At 38.1% G+C, this 16,853-nt stretch overlaps 1 protein-coding gene across 2 annotated transcripts in view; it reads left to right on the top strand.

Moving 5' to 3' along the window:
• Positions 1-6,339: 6,339 nt before the first annotated feature.
• GABRA2 (gamma-aminobutyric acid type A receptor subunit alpha2) overlaps positions 6,340-16,853 on the top strand; it is a 137,640-nt gene continuing 127,126 nt past the window's right edge. Inside the window, exons 1-3 of one of the 2 annotated variants that reach the window (XM_055137930.1) lie at positions 6,340-6,567; positions 7,648-7,723; positions 10,125-10,240. In XM_055137930.1, the coding sequence (XP_054993905.1) occupies positions 7,653-7,723; positions 10,125-10,240 (187 nt within the window). In that variant the 5' untranslated portion in view covers positions 6,340-6,567; positions 7,648-7,652. Of the gene's footprint in view, positions 6,568-6,749; positions 7,230-7,647; positions 7,724-10,124; positions 10,250-16,853 lie in introns of those variants that run through there. The other variant, XM_055137929.1, reaches the window with a different exon arrangement.

Below are 16,853 nucleotides of genomic sequence, written 5' to 3'. Positions count from 1 at the left end.
TTAAGTGACACTATGAAATTAGCTTTGAGAAACTCTTTTGGCTCTGTAGAAATTAATTGGAGCAAGTTGAGATTGGAGGCAGGGAAGATAGTAGGGTATCTTCAATATCTGCAATAGTCCCAATGAGTACAGAGATAAGTCTATGGAATCGGTAATGGACAGACTTGGTCAGACAATGAGTATATATGAAGTATATTTTTTTTCAGCAACAGTAAGTGTATGCAGGACTAGTGTGTGTGTGATGAGGGGAATTAAAAAACTTTATGGAGCACTTTCGTTTTTCTGAACTTCCTGTTTTTCGGGAGTGATGGCACACTAAAGAAACCAAAGACTGAATATCTTTGGTGGAAAGGTCTCCACCAATAGCAAGCCCTTGAATGTCAAGACAAAGTTTTCATTCTTCCCATACAATATAGCACGATACAGGGCATTTTCTGTAAAGTAGACACACAATAACATTTGAGATTTTGTTTGTTTGTTTCTGTTTTGAGGTCATACCCAGAGTTTGTGTGTGTGTGTGTGTGGTGGTGGGGGGGGTATGCTCAGAGCTAATTCCTGGCAATGTTTGGAGACCAATGTTTGGAGACTACAGGAATCGAGTCCTGGTCTGCCATGTGCAGGCAAGCGTCCTACCCACTGTACTAGCACTCCAGTCCCTGAGCAGATAACTCTTATTATCAGGTGTATGTGAACTACTTAGATAATACATACACAATTCTTCAATGGGGAGTGCGCATATAAAGAATTATTATTTTTGTGTTATAGAATAGTGGCATTGTAGTAGCATTGTAGTTAAACGTAGAGAGTGGGTCCATATTAATTAATCTACTCTTCTTTTTATTTTTATATAGGAGTACTGCTATTTATTCAACCAGTGATTAAGCTGATTGAATTGGGCATGAACTCCACTGGACTGTACTCTTGACTCTCCCACTGGAGAAGTTTGACCCAGCTTAATCTTCCTGTGCTTTGTGTTTCTTATTCTTAGTGAAATTCAAAGAAGATGTGCCCTGAGCCAGAGGTTCTTTGTCCTCTTAACTACTTCTTTGATGCTCTTGAAGGCATTCCATGCAGCTCTCTTCCTCCTGCGCAGTTCTGGTGCCAAGTCACCAAGTCTTTAGTCATGTTGAGTTCTCAACCCAGATACACATAACTGCTGCATTCGGAGATGTTTGTTCCATTGAGAACAAATGGAACTTCAGGAACTAGTTCGTTTCTCATGAAATTTATCTTCGTGAGATTCGGCTGCAGTCCAGCCTTTCCACACTCAGGGTCGAAGTCGGCCAGCATTCGTGCTGCTTGGCAAATGTTTGGTGTTGTTAGAACGATATCATCAGTAAAGCGGAGGTGGTGTAGTTGCCGACTGTCTATCTTCACTCCCATTTCTTCCCATTCTAGTGCTCGCATGATGTTCCCGAGGGTGGCACTGAAGAGTATCGGTGAAATTGTATTACCCTGCTGATTATTATTATTGATCAAATATGCCTAGTAGGCAAAGGATGACAATAAGGTAGCAGTTTATCCTTTAGTTAACACATAGCTTCTTTGGGGGAGTGTGTTTCCATATGCTGCATTGGTGCTCTGACTCGATGGTGCCAGGGTCCACAGGAGCTGACAGTGGTTTGGATCCTGCACGCCCATAGCTGGTGAGGCTCTTGGCCCACTAGGATTATACACAGTGATGCTCCAGAGCCACATGTTGTTGGAGGTCAAATATTTGCTGGGTGCATGCAAGGCAGATCCTTGAGCACGGCACAGTATTTTCCCCCATTTTTCTTATTTGTATTATTGAGATTTTTATCTTTGATTGAGGAAGTTAAGGAATCTGAAACTTGGGGCTGGAGCAATAGCACAGCAGTTAGGGCATTTGCCTTGCATGCAGCCAACCCGGGTTTGATTCCCACCGTCCCATATGGTCCCCTGAGCACAGCCATGAGTAATTCCTGAATGTACAGCCAGTAGTAACCCCTGTGAATCTCCTGGTGTGACCCAAAAAGAAAAAAAAAGAATCTGAAACTTTTCTACTATTTCAAAAAAGGGAGGCAAATATTATTTTTATAGAAGACTTCATATTTGATGCATGTAGATCTTAAAAATCTCAGTCACCATTGAAATGTCCTGAGTATGCTGTGTATTTGATCTGAAAGTTAGATAAGGACTTGTAAAATCACTTTATAAACAGAATTGCTCTGTTTGAAGATGGTAATGTACATAGTTTATACAAGCTAGTATACATGATATATTTAGCTCTAATGAAATGTGACCTAGGTACATTAATGTAACAGAGTAGTTTTGGAATTATTTGTTTATGAAAGTAGTTACTCCCACTTTCCAGCTGTTTTTTTTTCTTTCAGAATCTTATAATCTAGTGGACATAATAGTAATATTCATCTTTATTTAATTCACAGGGGAAGACGGAACTTGACCAACTATAATTTTTTAACTTAAGAATTTCCAGATTGCTGTTTGTTCTTGCTAATTTTTGCTTTTGAATGATAGTGTGATGAAGATGTGAGAACAGACTTGCACTTCAGACATATTTTTTTATTAGTAATGCATTCTAGGAAAAAGTACAGGGGATATTGTTTATTTCTGTGGGGAAAAGAATGTTCTGTGATTAACTTTCTAACTTTATATAACTTTTATTGTTTTTACATTTTGATTTTTGGGACACATCAGCAGTGCTCAGGACTCTGTGTTCTGGGAGCAATTGTGGTGCCAGGGTTTCAACCTGGGTCAGCTGTGTGCAAAACAAATGCCTTACCCCCCTGTTGTCTCTCTGGTTCCAAGTTTTCATAAATTTATAGCCTTATTTGAAGGAATGACTCACATAAAAAGAAATGCATTCTAATTGTACATTGATTTGTTATTTTTATGTGTTTCATAATGTATAGCTAGTGAGATTTTATTCTCAGTAGTCTTAGTATTTGACTTAAAATATTAAAAGTAATTATTATCATATAGTAATCAGACTATATTCTCAAAAGTCATGTAAATTATTCCTCATAAAAATGCTTATAATACCTGTGGTATATATATGTATAAACATATATAATAGATATCTGTTGTGTATCTGATTTATATATTTGGATACATATTATATTTATAAAGTTCCTTAGGGAATAGAGAAGTACTTCCTTGGTACTGTAATTCCAAGTCTTTGTATAGCTAGATCCTAAAAAGACTCTCTCCAAAAGATCTGTTCAAAGCATGAACAATGTTGTACTGAATTTTAAAACTGTACAATATTGTAAGACACCAGGAAACATAAGTGTGAGAAAACCAAGATCCCCCAATTCTTCATCTTTCATTTTTGTCCTTATGTGAAATATTCTTAGGGAACCACATATTGAGGATGGATAATATATATATATATATATAAGAAGTATTCTATAAAAAGAATCCTACAGACATGATACACTTCACACAACACATACATGACACACACACCAACCTTACATAGGCAGAAATAGATTATTTTGTAACTAGTTAGTTGTCAATTCTTCTACAGAAGAGGTTTTCTAAGGATATGGTCCAAAGGAGTGGGTAGTAAGAGCTTAGTCACGATATACATAGGATTGGCTCTCAAATCACTAACAGCTCCCGGTATTTCATCACCAGGAGAAAAAGGAAAAATCAGGCTCGAACTGTCATATGTTTAGGGAAGTTGGACAATCCTAGAAGGAAACTTGGATGAACTAGTAGTAATACTATGAAACATTGGTATAGGGAGTGAAAAGTCTGCTGACTGCGCAGTCTTCCTGATTCAATGTGCTTTAAAGTTGAAGTCGGAACGAGATGACTTCAATAAAATTACAGAGAGCTTCATTTAGATGAGAAATTATAGTTTTGTAATAAAATATTAGTATATATTTTACTGTTAAGTGAGTTCATATGAAAATCTATATTCTGGGGCCAGAGATAGTTTAGTAGATTAGGCACTTGCCTTGCACAGTCTGATCTGGATTCAATCCCAGCCACCCTGAATGGTCCCCAAGCCAGCAGATTGATCCGTGAACACAGTCAGGAGTAGATCCTAAGCATCCCCTCCCCACACACACACAAAAACAAACTTTAATTACACAGACTGTTCTTAACACATAATAGAAATCACTCAAAAATCACAAAAGGTGAAAATAAGTGTGATCTTTTTGAAGTTTCATGCTGGCTAGTCATGAAGTTACGATTTTAATAGCACTAATGAAAATGGGTGGTTTCTTCTAGAATAAAGTAGTCAACTGGATACACATTTTGAAGCAAATCAGTTTAAAGTAAAATTCATAATTTGGGATTGGAACATAGGAAAAAGGGGTAGAGTATGCAAATCATTGTGAGAAGAATTTTTTTAAAGATGACACTGATTTTTAAGATTGTTGGAGCACAGTAATTACAGTTGGAAAGAAATTGTATGCTGTTTGTCTTCCAGTAACAAATAGTACAAACTATTCAGTAGTAATATAAAAAAAAAGGATTATAGAGATCTTAATGAAGATTGATTCATAAAAATGGAAAAAGAACAGAAATATACCATAGGAAATGAAATATCCACATGAAGAAGATGAGTTTAGATCCCCTAGTTGCAAGGTTTTAAATGGCACGTTTTTATCTTTGTGAATTTCAATTAGGCTCTGCAATAGGCAAGTCAGGAAGGGAATATTAATGATGAAGGAGAAAGCTGGGTGGTGCTCCGTTGTTCAGAGTCAGCTAAATAGGAGACTGAATATTTGTTTAGGTTGTAGCATATTAAATGTTCATTTAGAAAGTGGTGCTTGATAGGTTAAAAATAAAAGGAAAGAACAGCTTGAGATATTTACAACGCAAAGGTTTTACTCACCTAATTTTAAAAGCTAAACTAAGATTTATTGCAGCTTGGGCATGCCAGTTACTGTTAAACTGCACCATCCAAGAAAAAGACCTGGATTTTTGGTGCATCACCAACGAAATCAAAATATTTGGCACATGTCGACTCTGCAAAAATGCCAGACACATATCAATATGCTTATCTTTATTTCCATTTCAAGCGTCTCATATAGATAACAACTTCTTGCAGAAATATGCACGCCGGATCTGCCTTGCTTTAGTTGTATGTACAGAGCATTCTGTTTTATATGCAGTACGAAAAGGAATACATCCCATTCTCTCTCTCTTCTCCCTCCCACCCCCATTCAAGTTGCACGCTTCGGTTTTATTAGGAGACAGATCAAACGCACAAAGCTCAAACCATACCACGGGTCTAGAATTACAACAGGTCTCAGCCAGTAAAAATCTGTAAAGGGCTCAAGTCTGGCTATACTGCCCCCATTCCCCGGATACCTTCGGGTAAAGAATTGCAGAGCTCGCTGCTACAGCGGGTGCTCCTTTAGCTCCAGGGGAATGTAAACTTTGTTAGCGATGTATTGATCAAGTTCAATGTCCTGGTCCAAAGAGCCTCTGAGATTGGGGGGGGGGGGGGAAGAAACTGCTGGGAGTGAGCAGCAGGTTTCTCCAAGATGTACCACCTACAAAACGATTTTATTGACCTGCTCCCGCGACCAAGCCCCGGAGATTCGAGGGCAAACGGGTCCTGATTGCAAGATGCGCCGAAATGAGCTCGGGAGAGCAGAGAAACTTCCTGCGGTGGGATTTCACGCGACACGCGTCGAACTTGGTCGTGCGTGAATATACGCTGATGACTAAGTCGCGGCGTGCTGGGTTCCCCCAGGGCCAGCGGCGGGAGCGGCACCTTCTCTTTACTTCTCTGCTCTCAGCCTCGTATCTCGGGCGCCTCGAGATGCTGCGGGCCGGGCGGCGGGGCGCGGCCCGGGAGATCTCAGGCAGGTGCCGACGCGTCGTTCTCCAGACTCGGCACAAACACACCCCCGCCCCCCCCACCCCCGTCACCCCCTGTCACCCCGCTCTAGGAACGTCGAGCCCCGGCGGGTCCCCCGGCGCGGCGTGGGCGCAGGAGGCGGCAATCCGGCCGCTTGGGGGCGCTCTCTGCGGCCCGGTGCGGGGCCGCTGCAGGTGCCGGGCTGGAGAGGGGCGGTCCAGTGGGCGCGGCGGCTCCGGGCGGGGGTCCCTGCTCCGGGGAACCTCTTCCACCCTCCTCCCGGGCCTGGCTCCTCCTCCTCCTCCTCCTCCTCCTCCTCCTCCTCCTCCTCCTCCTCCTCCTCCTCCAGGCGTGAGGCTCGTGCCCGCCAAAGCCTGCGCGCTCCGCGCCTCGCCAGCCCGGCGTCCTCCCCCGCCCACCCCCCCACCTCCCCTACCCCGCCCGCGGCTACCAACGCGTCTCCCTCCTCTTCCTCCTCCGCCCTCACTGCCACTACGGACGCCTTCGCCTCCCGCCACTCCTCGCCGCCGCCGCTCGCCGGCGCCCCTCCAGCTTAGCTCTTTGCATCCCGCTCGCTCGTCGCTCGCTCGGCTGCGGCAGCAAACGCTCTCCCTCCCTCCCTCTCTCTCTGTCTCTCTCTCTGTCTCTGTCTCTGTCTGTCTGTCTGTCTTCTTTTCTCCCTCTCCTCTCCCAACTTCCTCCCTTCCCAAGATCAGAGCCAAGGGAAGAACCCTCCCGATTCCGCCTCGCTGTTTCAGGTGAGCATCCCAGTGTAGGTCCCCCACCCCGGCCCCGGGACCTGCTCCCGTTTGCCTTTTACCTCCCCCCCCCCCGGGCTAAACCTCATCTCCCCCCCACCCCCCAACAACTCCACCTCCACCCCCGCCACTCGACTCCCCCGTGCTCCCTGGCAGCCTGGGGAAGGCTCAGCTCGCCCCCTGTCTCCCCAGCTCGCTGGCGGGGAGTGAGGCAGCTCCGCGCTCACCCACCCTTCCCCGCACATTTCCGAAACCGTCTCGAGACTCAGCCCCAGGAGCCTGCGTTCAAGTCGCGGGTGCTGCGCGGCGCTGCCCGTGTCGCCTGGCTCCGTTAGACTCTCCAACTTTGCACAACGTGCGGCCGCCGCTGCCTGCCTGCCGGGTGCGGGGCTCCGAGCCTCCCGCTCCCCGCTTGCCTTCGGGGTCCTGGGTCCCCCCGGAACGACGGTCACACGCGTCGTTTCTCAGCGTTTGATCGCAGCCCGGCTGCCCGGGAGATGTGGTCTTTGGCCCCCGGAGGCCGATCAGGGAGGGGGAGTCTGTGATTTCTTTTGCTTTTAGAGAGAGTGAAGACTTGCGGACTGCAATTCTCGGGGATGAGCAGGATCGTCGTCCGGAAAGTGGGCGGCCTGCTCCTGGCTTTTCCTGCTGGGGTTGCAAAGGTGGTGGTCGTGGGTGGGTTGGGGGCATTATGACATGAAGTAACCCATCTCCCCTCCCCTGTTTTTCATTTCATCCTTTCAAGCCCCTCCTCTTCTCCAGCTGACATGTCTTTCCGGGGTCCCCCTGTGCTGTGATTCCGTGTGTGTTTGAACCCTTAACTCTGCTGACGGTGGGGCTGGGGGCAGTTAATGCAAGGCAAATACTTGGCTTCTCAAGCAGTGGAAAGAATAGTAGTGGGGGGTTGGGGTGGGGGAAATCCTTCTCCCATCATTAAACCCTACATTCACTCCATTGGAATAATGTTCTTAGCTCTGCCTCGGATTCCCAGTCAGAAGGACATTGTTTGGAATTTTTGGATGGTGGGGTTGAACGCAATTTTAAGTGTATTTTATTTTCCTTGCATGGCTTTACAAAAAGAAATTATGAAGACGAAATTGAGCATCTACAAAATGCAGTTACTACTTTTGATTTTCTTGGTGTGGAATCCAGCCAGGTGAGATATTTCTTGCATCTATCTCTCTTAATTTAGTGTAAAGGTGTCTTGCATACTATCACTGCAGAGGTGTCTTTTAGAAGTGCGGATGTTTTGAGGAATTCCTTCTAAGGGATACAGTTTATTTCAGAGACCTGAATTAGGAAGTGGCACACACTAGAAAAAGTTTAGTTTCTTGCTTTCAGCTACTAAGTACAAAAGTGAACAGAAGAACAGGAATATTCTCAAAAAAAAGAGAAAGAAAAAAATCGCCTAAGAAAGGAATAATCTTTGAATGACATTTTTGCAGAGAACTGAAGTGGTTAAGTTACATACCTTTATAGTAACACCAAAATTCCCTGAAGAAGCTAACACTTTTTCTTTATCCCACACAAATGAGCACATCCTAACGTAATGAGTGCGAACTTAATTTTTTTTCAGTTTCTTTTTAGATCTTGATTCTGTTAGTCAACCTAGAAAACCCAAAAGATGTGTGTTAGACCTCTAGGTGGAGGTAGTACACAACTTCAGTCACAAAAATTAAAACAAAAGCTTGATTTATTAATCAACTCTTCACATTATTGACTGAGTAATATTTTATTCCTAAATTGGCTGCTGCCATAAATGATGCTCATTTTAAACATGCAACTAATTTTGCTATCCCTATGTTCTACAACCATGAAATTCATTTTTATTGCTTTCATTAACTTCATCTTAGCTGTGGAATATTATTTTTTTCTAGTAGAATAAGAATCTTTTATTTAATCTGACTTTTCAAAGTAAAATACAAAATTTATTTTCCTTTTAATCTCTTACTTTATTATCTAAACATTGACTAACGAAGGAAACTTTCTGAGAATTGAGAAGACATCATTTTATAAATTCTTGTTTTCAATTCGAAACTATCTCCTTATTTAATGACTTAATATTGAACCCGGGTGACTAATGTGATAAAAAATACGTTTGAGTGAAAATCTCTGCATGAATTAGCTTACAGTCAAGCAGCAGTATTAGAGAAAGTTCTGGTGAATATTAACATACATTTTAAATGATTGTTTCCATATTAGTGTCTTAACATTCTTTTCTGCTCATGTTTCTTTCCTTGACCATCAGTTTTTTCTCTGTTTTATGGCTATTTTTAGTCACTGTGTATTTTAAAATGCAAATGGACTCTGTCATTGACATGCAATACACTTGGATGCAATTAGATATTATCTTTTATTTGAAAGGCATGAACAATGACCATTTGATGATCACTAAATATCTTCAGTGATCAACCATGTTTCCTCTTACTAATATTTTATCAATATTTGATTAGTAATATACATGCAGTAGTTTTTTCTATTATTAAATTGATTCTTTTGTGTGACCAGTAATTTAAATCTCTGAATCATTCTGGAGGAAAAAATGGCAGTGTAGATGGACACTCTGTTTTATACATCTGGTTGCTACTGCATCAATTGCTGGATGTCACAAAATTAGCTCTTGGTTTTCTGCTAAAAAATAATCAAGAAAAATCATGATTTCCATCTCTTTTCTGGTGGTATTATAAACCATTTGTTCTTTCTACAGATTTAATCACACACACACACACACACACACACACACACACACACACATGCTGATGCTTGCACACACAAAGGGTAGCTTGGCATTTTAGGAGACAAATACCACTTTCTGAGACCCTACACTTCCTTAGAGGCTGCTTTGAAGGGCTCCCCTCCAAGGTTCTCTTGGAGCTACTGCTGCTGGTGGTCTTGAGCTCCTTCCTCTCCCTCCCCCACTTCACCTCCTGGTTACAGTGGTTCCTGGAAGGCAGCCAGTGGAGTTTCCCTGATGTTTGTATTGCACTTGGCCATTGGGTGGAGGTATATTCAAAGTAAGGAAAGAATCTTGGTTTATAAGAGGAAAAGACATTGAGAGAAAAAGAGATATTTATGATAAAGTAAAACAAATTTTATGCCTGTGGGGAGACAGCTTATTTTCCAATTAATATTAAATTTGGAGAATAATTTCAGGTATTTCTTTGGTTAATTTAGCCTCCCAAATAAAATATAACCTTGCTAACAGCTCTTGAAATTGCTAATTTGAAATCATTTTATATATATATATGTATATTATAAGGACTGGGATTTAGAAAATGAATGAGTACTCTATATGGAATGTATGGAATGATAATTAGTAGAAATCAGGAATGGTTTTGACATCAAACTTTCTTATAATTTGGTTTTCCAACAGCATGTCTACCTTGTATGGATATTCTTGTATTTTTAAAAGTCAAAGACAAGGAAAATGGTTAGCACTAATAGCTTAAGGAAATTTAAAATTCAAATCAAGGAAGAAGAGCAAGTTGGCACTTGTAAAACACACATATGTATATATATACATATATATGTATCAGCTTGTAAAATTATCTGTTTAGGTTGGTGCTGGCTAACATCCAAGAAGATGAGGCTAAAAATAACATTACCATCTTTACAAGAATTCTAGACAGACTTCTGGATGGTTACGATAATCGGCTTAGACCAGGACTGGGAGGTAAAAAAGGTTTGCCCCCCCTTTTTTTTTATCTCATACAAAATAATGTCATTACCAGTTAAGTTTAATACTCAGTTTTTAATACAACTTATATGTAAGCATATTGTCCTGTATTTTAGTCATAGATAATAAAAAGTATATGCAAAATAAACAGATGTGATTCCTTTTATATACACAATATATTTGATTTATTTTTTACAGAAAGTTCTGTAGAGGCCAGAGTTTCTTCATGAATAGAACTTTTAGTTGGTTTACTTGTAATGAATAAATTTTTGAAACTTAAGAATGCTAAAGAACATTATTTGATAGATATGCTATTGTGGTTTGCTTTCTATAGATGTTTATATTTACCTAAGTACAAATATGAAGAAATGAGCACAAAGAAATAAGCACAAGTAAATATTTGGGTTGTATTTCAACAAATGTACTGTTTGATTCTGTGACATTTCTTTACACATACTTGTGACATTAATGAAATATATCATGGGAATGATACTCTTGAAACTTTGAAAACCCCCTTAGATATATATTAGCTATAAGTTGAAACTTACTGATTGACACTTTGGTTTCAAATATGAGCATTAATTTAAGCTCAGAAAATCATGTCTAATTTTATTTATTAAAATGAAGAAAACTAGGCTTTCAAAATGTATCAGGTTTTTTTTTATTTTAAAATTATATGCTTTAGTATAGTTACATGATACCAAGCGGATTTGGTGAAATTAGGGTAGGTGTGTAACATAAAAATATTTTGAGTCAAAATATTGTTGCTATCAGGGGCTTGAGGGACAGTACAGCACAGGGCTCTCTTGGCTTGTACAGGGCCACCTGAGTTTGATCCCCAGCACCTCGTATAGTTCCCTGAGCCCCACCGGGAGTGATCCCTGGACACAAAGCAAGGAGTAGCCTTGAGTACTGCAGGTGTGACCTCAAGACAAAACAGACAAAAAATAGTGTTGCTCACAAATTCTAACATGAGTATGTTAGATACACTTATACATAGTTTCATATGTATGTTACACTTACTGTGATGCTACGTTTAACAATCAAAATGACATTTGTTTAACTCTAGATATTAAAGTTTTATTTGTTTTATTAAAGATATTATGAGATTAGTAATTTGGAAGTATTAAGATACTTGAATGTATGTGCATCTTAATATGTTAATTCTAAATGCCTGGATGTTTATTTTATTGAAGAAATATTAGGCAATCATCATTTTTATATATATTTAGCAATTGTATGGTTGGTAGTTCTTAGAAAAAAAATCAGAAAAGGTTCAGCCTGTTAAATTACAGGCTATGTGTTTGCTACTATTTTCTATTTGAATCTTGTGTGTTACCTTGCCTCTGGGAAAAAGATTCCTGGGAAGAATCATCACATCATCACATCAAAGATAATTCTGTTGTTTAGTATGCAGTTAGTTTTATAAAAGGTCAACTCAAATGAAAATTATCTTGCCTTGGCAATTAATATAGCAAATGAGCATGAATATATGCAATTCCTGTGTAAGCATGTATAACAATAAAGTATGGAACAATTTATAGAAGCCAAATATACTTAGTATAAGACATCGTAGTTTGTAATGATAGTTTAAGAAGTGGATTGCACTGACGCAGTTTTCTGAGCTATTGATCTTATTATTTTTAAACAAACTATATGCTGCTCTAAGTCCTAATATTCAAATTAGGCTATGAGTTTTTCTCTGAGTTTTTCAGAGAAATATTTTGACCATGGATGCATAGGAGGGTAGGTGGCTCTACCTGTTGCAGGATATGGTATTAACTTTTATCTCTTTGCGTTTCTTTTCCATCCTACATCTCTTATCAGTACTCAGAAATAGATCCTTGTCATCCTAGTATTGGGGTTAATACAAAATATAATGCAGCTCTTTTTATTCAGTGTTCTGGTGTAATTTTTTCTCTAAAAGTGGACATTTACTGATCTCTCTCAGATTCCATTTCTTTTAGTCTTACAATAGTTCCTTATGTCACTTTCTTCTCTTAATGAAATTTTTTAGCAACTTCTTATTTTCTTGATTAGAAAACAGCATGAGAGATAATGAAAAGAATATAGCACATGGATGTTAAGAGATCTATTTAGAATTTCTTCTTCATGCACTTATAGAAGACATGCCCCATCCTAATAATCTATTTCCTCTTATTTAAATTTAACATAATATACAGACCTTTCTACTCTCCAAGTTCGTTAGAGGATTCTATAAGCAGAATATGTACACACAACATATTTCACATGCAGTTTAAAAGACATGAATTTCTTCTCTTGACCCTTGGCCCTAATTTCACAATCGAGGGTTTTTACAATCTGTGTCTGGCATTATTTTTTACAGAGCTGCCTATCCACCTTGCACTTCAGGTATGTATTCATTTTCTTTTAAACAGTCATTTGCATCTGCTCCATTGGCCTTTGCTTTCCTTTATCTCCTCTCTTTGGAAATTATTTTTCTTCAAACTTCCTGCTGATGTAAACCCTTCATTTCCTATAAAAAGACTACGACAGCACTAACCTTCCTTAGTAAATATCTTTCTTAATTGAAGTACCCACATTCAACTGAATTTCTTTAGCAGTTGGTGATTCTATATCTCATTTGTTACCCATTATATGTGCTCTTAGATTACTTATTATCTTTTAATGTATTTCTTGTTACCTTAACAAGATTGTCCTCTCACTGAAGCTAGAGTATTGTAAATCCCTGTGCTGTTAGAACCTAAGTATTGATTTACATATTGTACCCTTACATATTGTTTCATTAACTTTTACACAATCAATTAATAGTCTGAAAAATGGGCTACTTATAGCTGTCCAACCTTAGGAATATTGAATGGTAAGTCTAGCATCATGTTGAAGAAAAAGTAGTGTGATTTAGTAAAGGGAATTGACCTGTAGACTGGAAATGTAGGTAAAATTCCAGTTTTGGTGTTTTAGACAGAAAGGTCCTTTGCTTTTCCAAGATTTAGACTCTGAGGGTTCGTGTATACAATCTATAAAAATGGAATTGCTAATTCCATTCATGTGTTTTTGATAACTATAAGATATAATGGGATAAGCAAAGAATTTGATGTGGTGACTAAAAATGGCTGAAATACATTGAGAAACTTCCTAAATATATGGTATAAATTTAGATTATTATTCTACTTCCTCTTGTTTCCAAAATTCTGAGCTTACTGTTCATATATTATATCAGATGTAAAGTTTAGGGACATTATTTGCATCATTATGTCCCAGAAATTAATATAAAAGGAAAATGAATTTGAGTTCACTTTACTATATTAAACTGAACATCCCTACTGATAATTTAGATTGTTAATTCCAAGGAACCTTAATATAAGTGGGTACATAAGAAAAAAACTGTTTTGGACTGTGAGTTAGAAAATGTATTTTGGGGGCTGGAGTAATAGCACAGCAGGTAGGGTGTTTGCCTTGCACACAGCCGACCCGGGTTCAATTCCCAGCATCCCATATGGTCCCCTGAGCACCACCAGGGTTAATTCCTGAGTGCAGAGCCAGGAGTGATCCCTGTGCATCACCAAGTGTGACCCAAAAAGCAAAAAAAAAAAAAAAAGTATTTTGTTCACCTATATCTACCACTTACTACATCTTACATTACATATATTATTTAGACGTTCTTAACCTTGGTATTTTTTGTGGGAAGTGAGAATAATAGCAAGTATACTGAAAGAAAGGGTGAATTGGGATTCATGTATATGACAAAGGTCATATAATTGATAAAGTTAACAATTTTAGTAATAATGGATCCTCTTCAAAATATTAGTAAGGTCCTACCCTCAATTGTGTAAACCATGTAATGGTTTCTACTTCATTCAGAATAAAATTCAGATTTCTAGTGATTGCCTCAAAGGTTTTTTATGATTTGTCTCTCTGATCTTTCTTTGTCAACACCTCGTACTACTCTTTTTCCTGCTAACTCCTCTGGTCACATTGACTTCCTTTCTATTCTTGAATCCACCAAAATTCCCCTGGTACCTCTTCCTCTGGCTGTTCCCTCTTCTGTAGATTTCTATTATGTCACCTTTTCTAGGAGGTCTACCTTGATCTAATAAGTAAATACTCTAATTCTGTCCAACTTTTTGCAATTGTAATCCCCTTATCTAGTTTCACTTTTTCTTTTTGCTCTGTAGCATGAATTATTTTTTAAGATGGAGGATAATTTACTTATGTGTTTCCATTTTGCCATTTGTTTATTTTCTATCTTTTGAAATAATGTCATGAGTTCTCAGGATTTTGTCTTTTTTGGTGTTTAGTTTCCTGCATATCTATCCCAGCCTGGTAGATAGTAAGCACTCCATTAAAATATTACTTGAATAACTTTTAAGTTGTTTTTTTATTTAGTGTGCTGTATGAAAATAATCAACTGTAGAGCTTTACACATGCTGAAAATAACTGAAAAATACAACAATTATCATTTAATTAACACATTTGTCTTTCATTATTATTAAAATGGGCATATTTTATGATTTAATGGTGAACTGGAAATTACTCAAATTACTCAGATTTCTGACTTATGTTAGTTATGATTATGAATAACTATAATTTAGTGTGGTTCGTAAATTACATCTGTGCCTCAAGTTACTCATCTCAGATATGAGTTGAGATTCTACTTACTTTCTTTAGATCTCCTGGAAATGGTATAACTTAAGTAAGTTAAAGTGTTTAGAAAGCATAATACAACTGATAAAACACTACAACTAATATTTCTTATTATTTGGAATAGCAAAGAATAATTTTTTTAAATAATTTTTTTATCTTATGAAGTAGTTCACAATACTTCATTATTTAGTATTCAAACACCAATTCCACCACCATTACACTTTCAAACCACCATATTTTTGGTCTTTCCATCCCGAATCTGAATCCCTGCCCCAAAGAGAACCAAAATAATATACTCTGTATTGTTTGTTATTGAAAAACTGCTGAAAATGCTACAAAAAAAATTTATCCTTAGAGGAAAGAGGGTGAGTATTGTTGTATTCCACCCAAGGTAGTTTTTCACAGAAAAGTTTGTGTTATGAGGTAGAAGACTTTGTAAATAAGAAAATATCAGTAGATATTATACTTTTTGTAGGCTTACTCCCTTATTTCCTTGAAGACTTGAGATAGCTTTTGTCTTATTATCATCTATAGGATCATATGTCCAGATGATCTAGAGCCTATATCCAAATCATTTCCTTTTTGTTTTCACTTTAGTCTTTGGAGCTAAGAACTCAAGTTCTCACAAATGAACTTATTTATGTGTTTATTTATTTATTTTTGTTTTTCAAGAGTCTTCCAATCTGAAGTGAAAAAAAATATCAACTTTTTTTCTTTTGGAGAAATTTTCTGGGGCCATTGGAAAAATGATTGTGCAGACAGGCTACATATATTTATGAGAGTTAACATCCACAATGTTCAACAGTGACAACTATTGGAAATGACAAGGGTTGGTATCTAAATTATAGATTCAATCTGGAAAATCTAAATTGAGTCCCATGCTTAACTGCTTTTCTAAAAGCCGTTTCAAGTAGGTTGCTTAGACACTTTATTTTCTTTAGTGCTCCTGTTTTATCCTCTGAGACCTTGAGGAAGCTTTATGCTTAAAGCCATGAAAAGTATATCATAACTTAGAGGTAGGATTTCAGGGTCAGTTTATAAATTTACTGTTGAATATTTATTTACTAGGAGGCTTTGGGTAGCTGTATAATGATATGTTTCTGTAAATTTTTTGCTCTCAAATTTATAAACATAAAATAAAGGATTTTTATTAGGCACTAATCAGTACTAAACAATGTGATTTGTCCCAGAATTGGTGAGCGAATCTGACGTTAAAATGTTATCTCATTACTTCATAAAATAATGTTTAAGATCATTTCCTCAGGATGTCAGTGCCTTTGGGTTTGAATTTTGTTATCACCATAGATTCATTGTAAAGCTATCACCAAATTACTCTGCCTCTTCTTGCTTCAGTATCTTTGTTTTTCAAATGAGTATAGGAATAATGCAGCTTGATGATTTGTTGGACACTTAATTTTTGTATTTAAGTTTTTCTATTGGGCAATGTCTGGCAAGCAGGGTAGGAATTGAGAACATACTTGTAATACCGGTGAGCTATTGGTCCTGCTGCTTCTGCTAAGAATGTGATACAGGGCATCACCCAATGGTTTTAATTTAGGATATCCATGGCTTCAAAAAAGAGCTAAGTTTTCAGCACATGCAATCCAAATTTAAAGGAAGTACATGCATCTACATCACAGTTAGCCTGTTTTCTAGCTGCATCTTTCTATCTAAACAAGTTCTCTGAAAGTCTATATTGGTAGCGTATGATGGTGAAATGAACTACTTGGCTCCTCAGAAAAAAAATATGACATAAATATTACTCCTTATAATTCTTGTCATGTATACTCATTTGGTATTACCGGTTCATTTTCATAAGTGTTCCCATGAAAGCAAAGTTATATTAACAGAATAAACAATCTCCAATATGTATGGCAATGATGATAATAGCACTGAAATCAACCCAACCTGGCATGTAGCAAATACCTGAACAGCAAAGCTTTGGATTTTACACCTACAAAACATATACTTGATACTATAGAGC

Source organism: Sorex araneus, chromosome 5 (assembly GCF_027595985.1).
Source record: "Sorex araneus isolate mSorAra2 chromosome 5, mSorAra2.pri, whole genome shotgun sequence".
Taxonomy (NCBI): Eukaryota; Metazoa; Chordata; class Mammalia; order Eulipotyphla; family Soricidae; genus Sorex; species Sorex araneus.
This window is presented reverse-complemented; position numbering and strand designations above follow the sequence as displayed.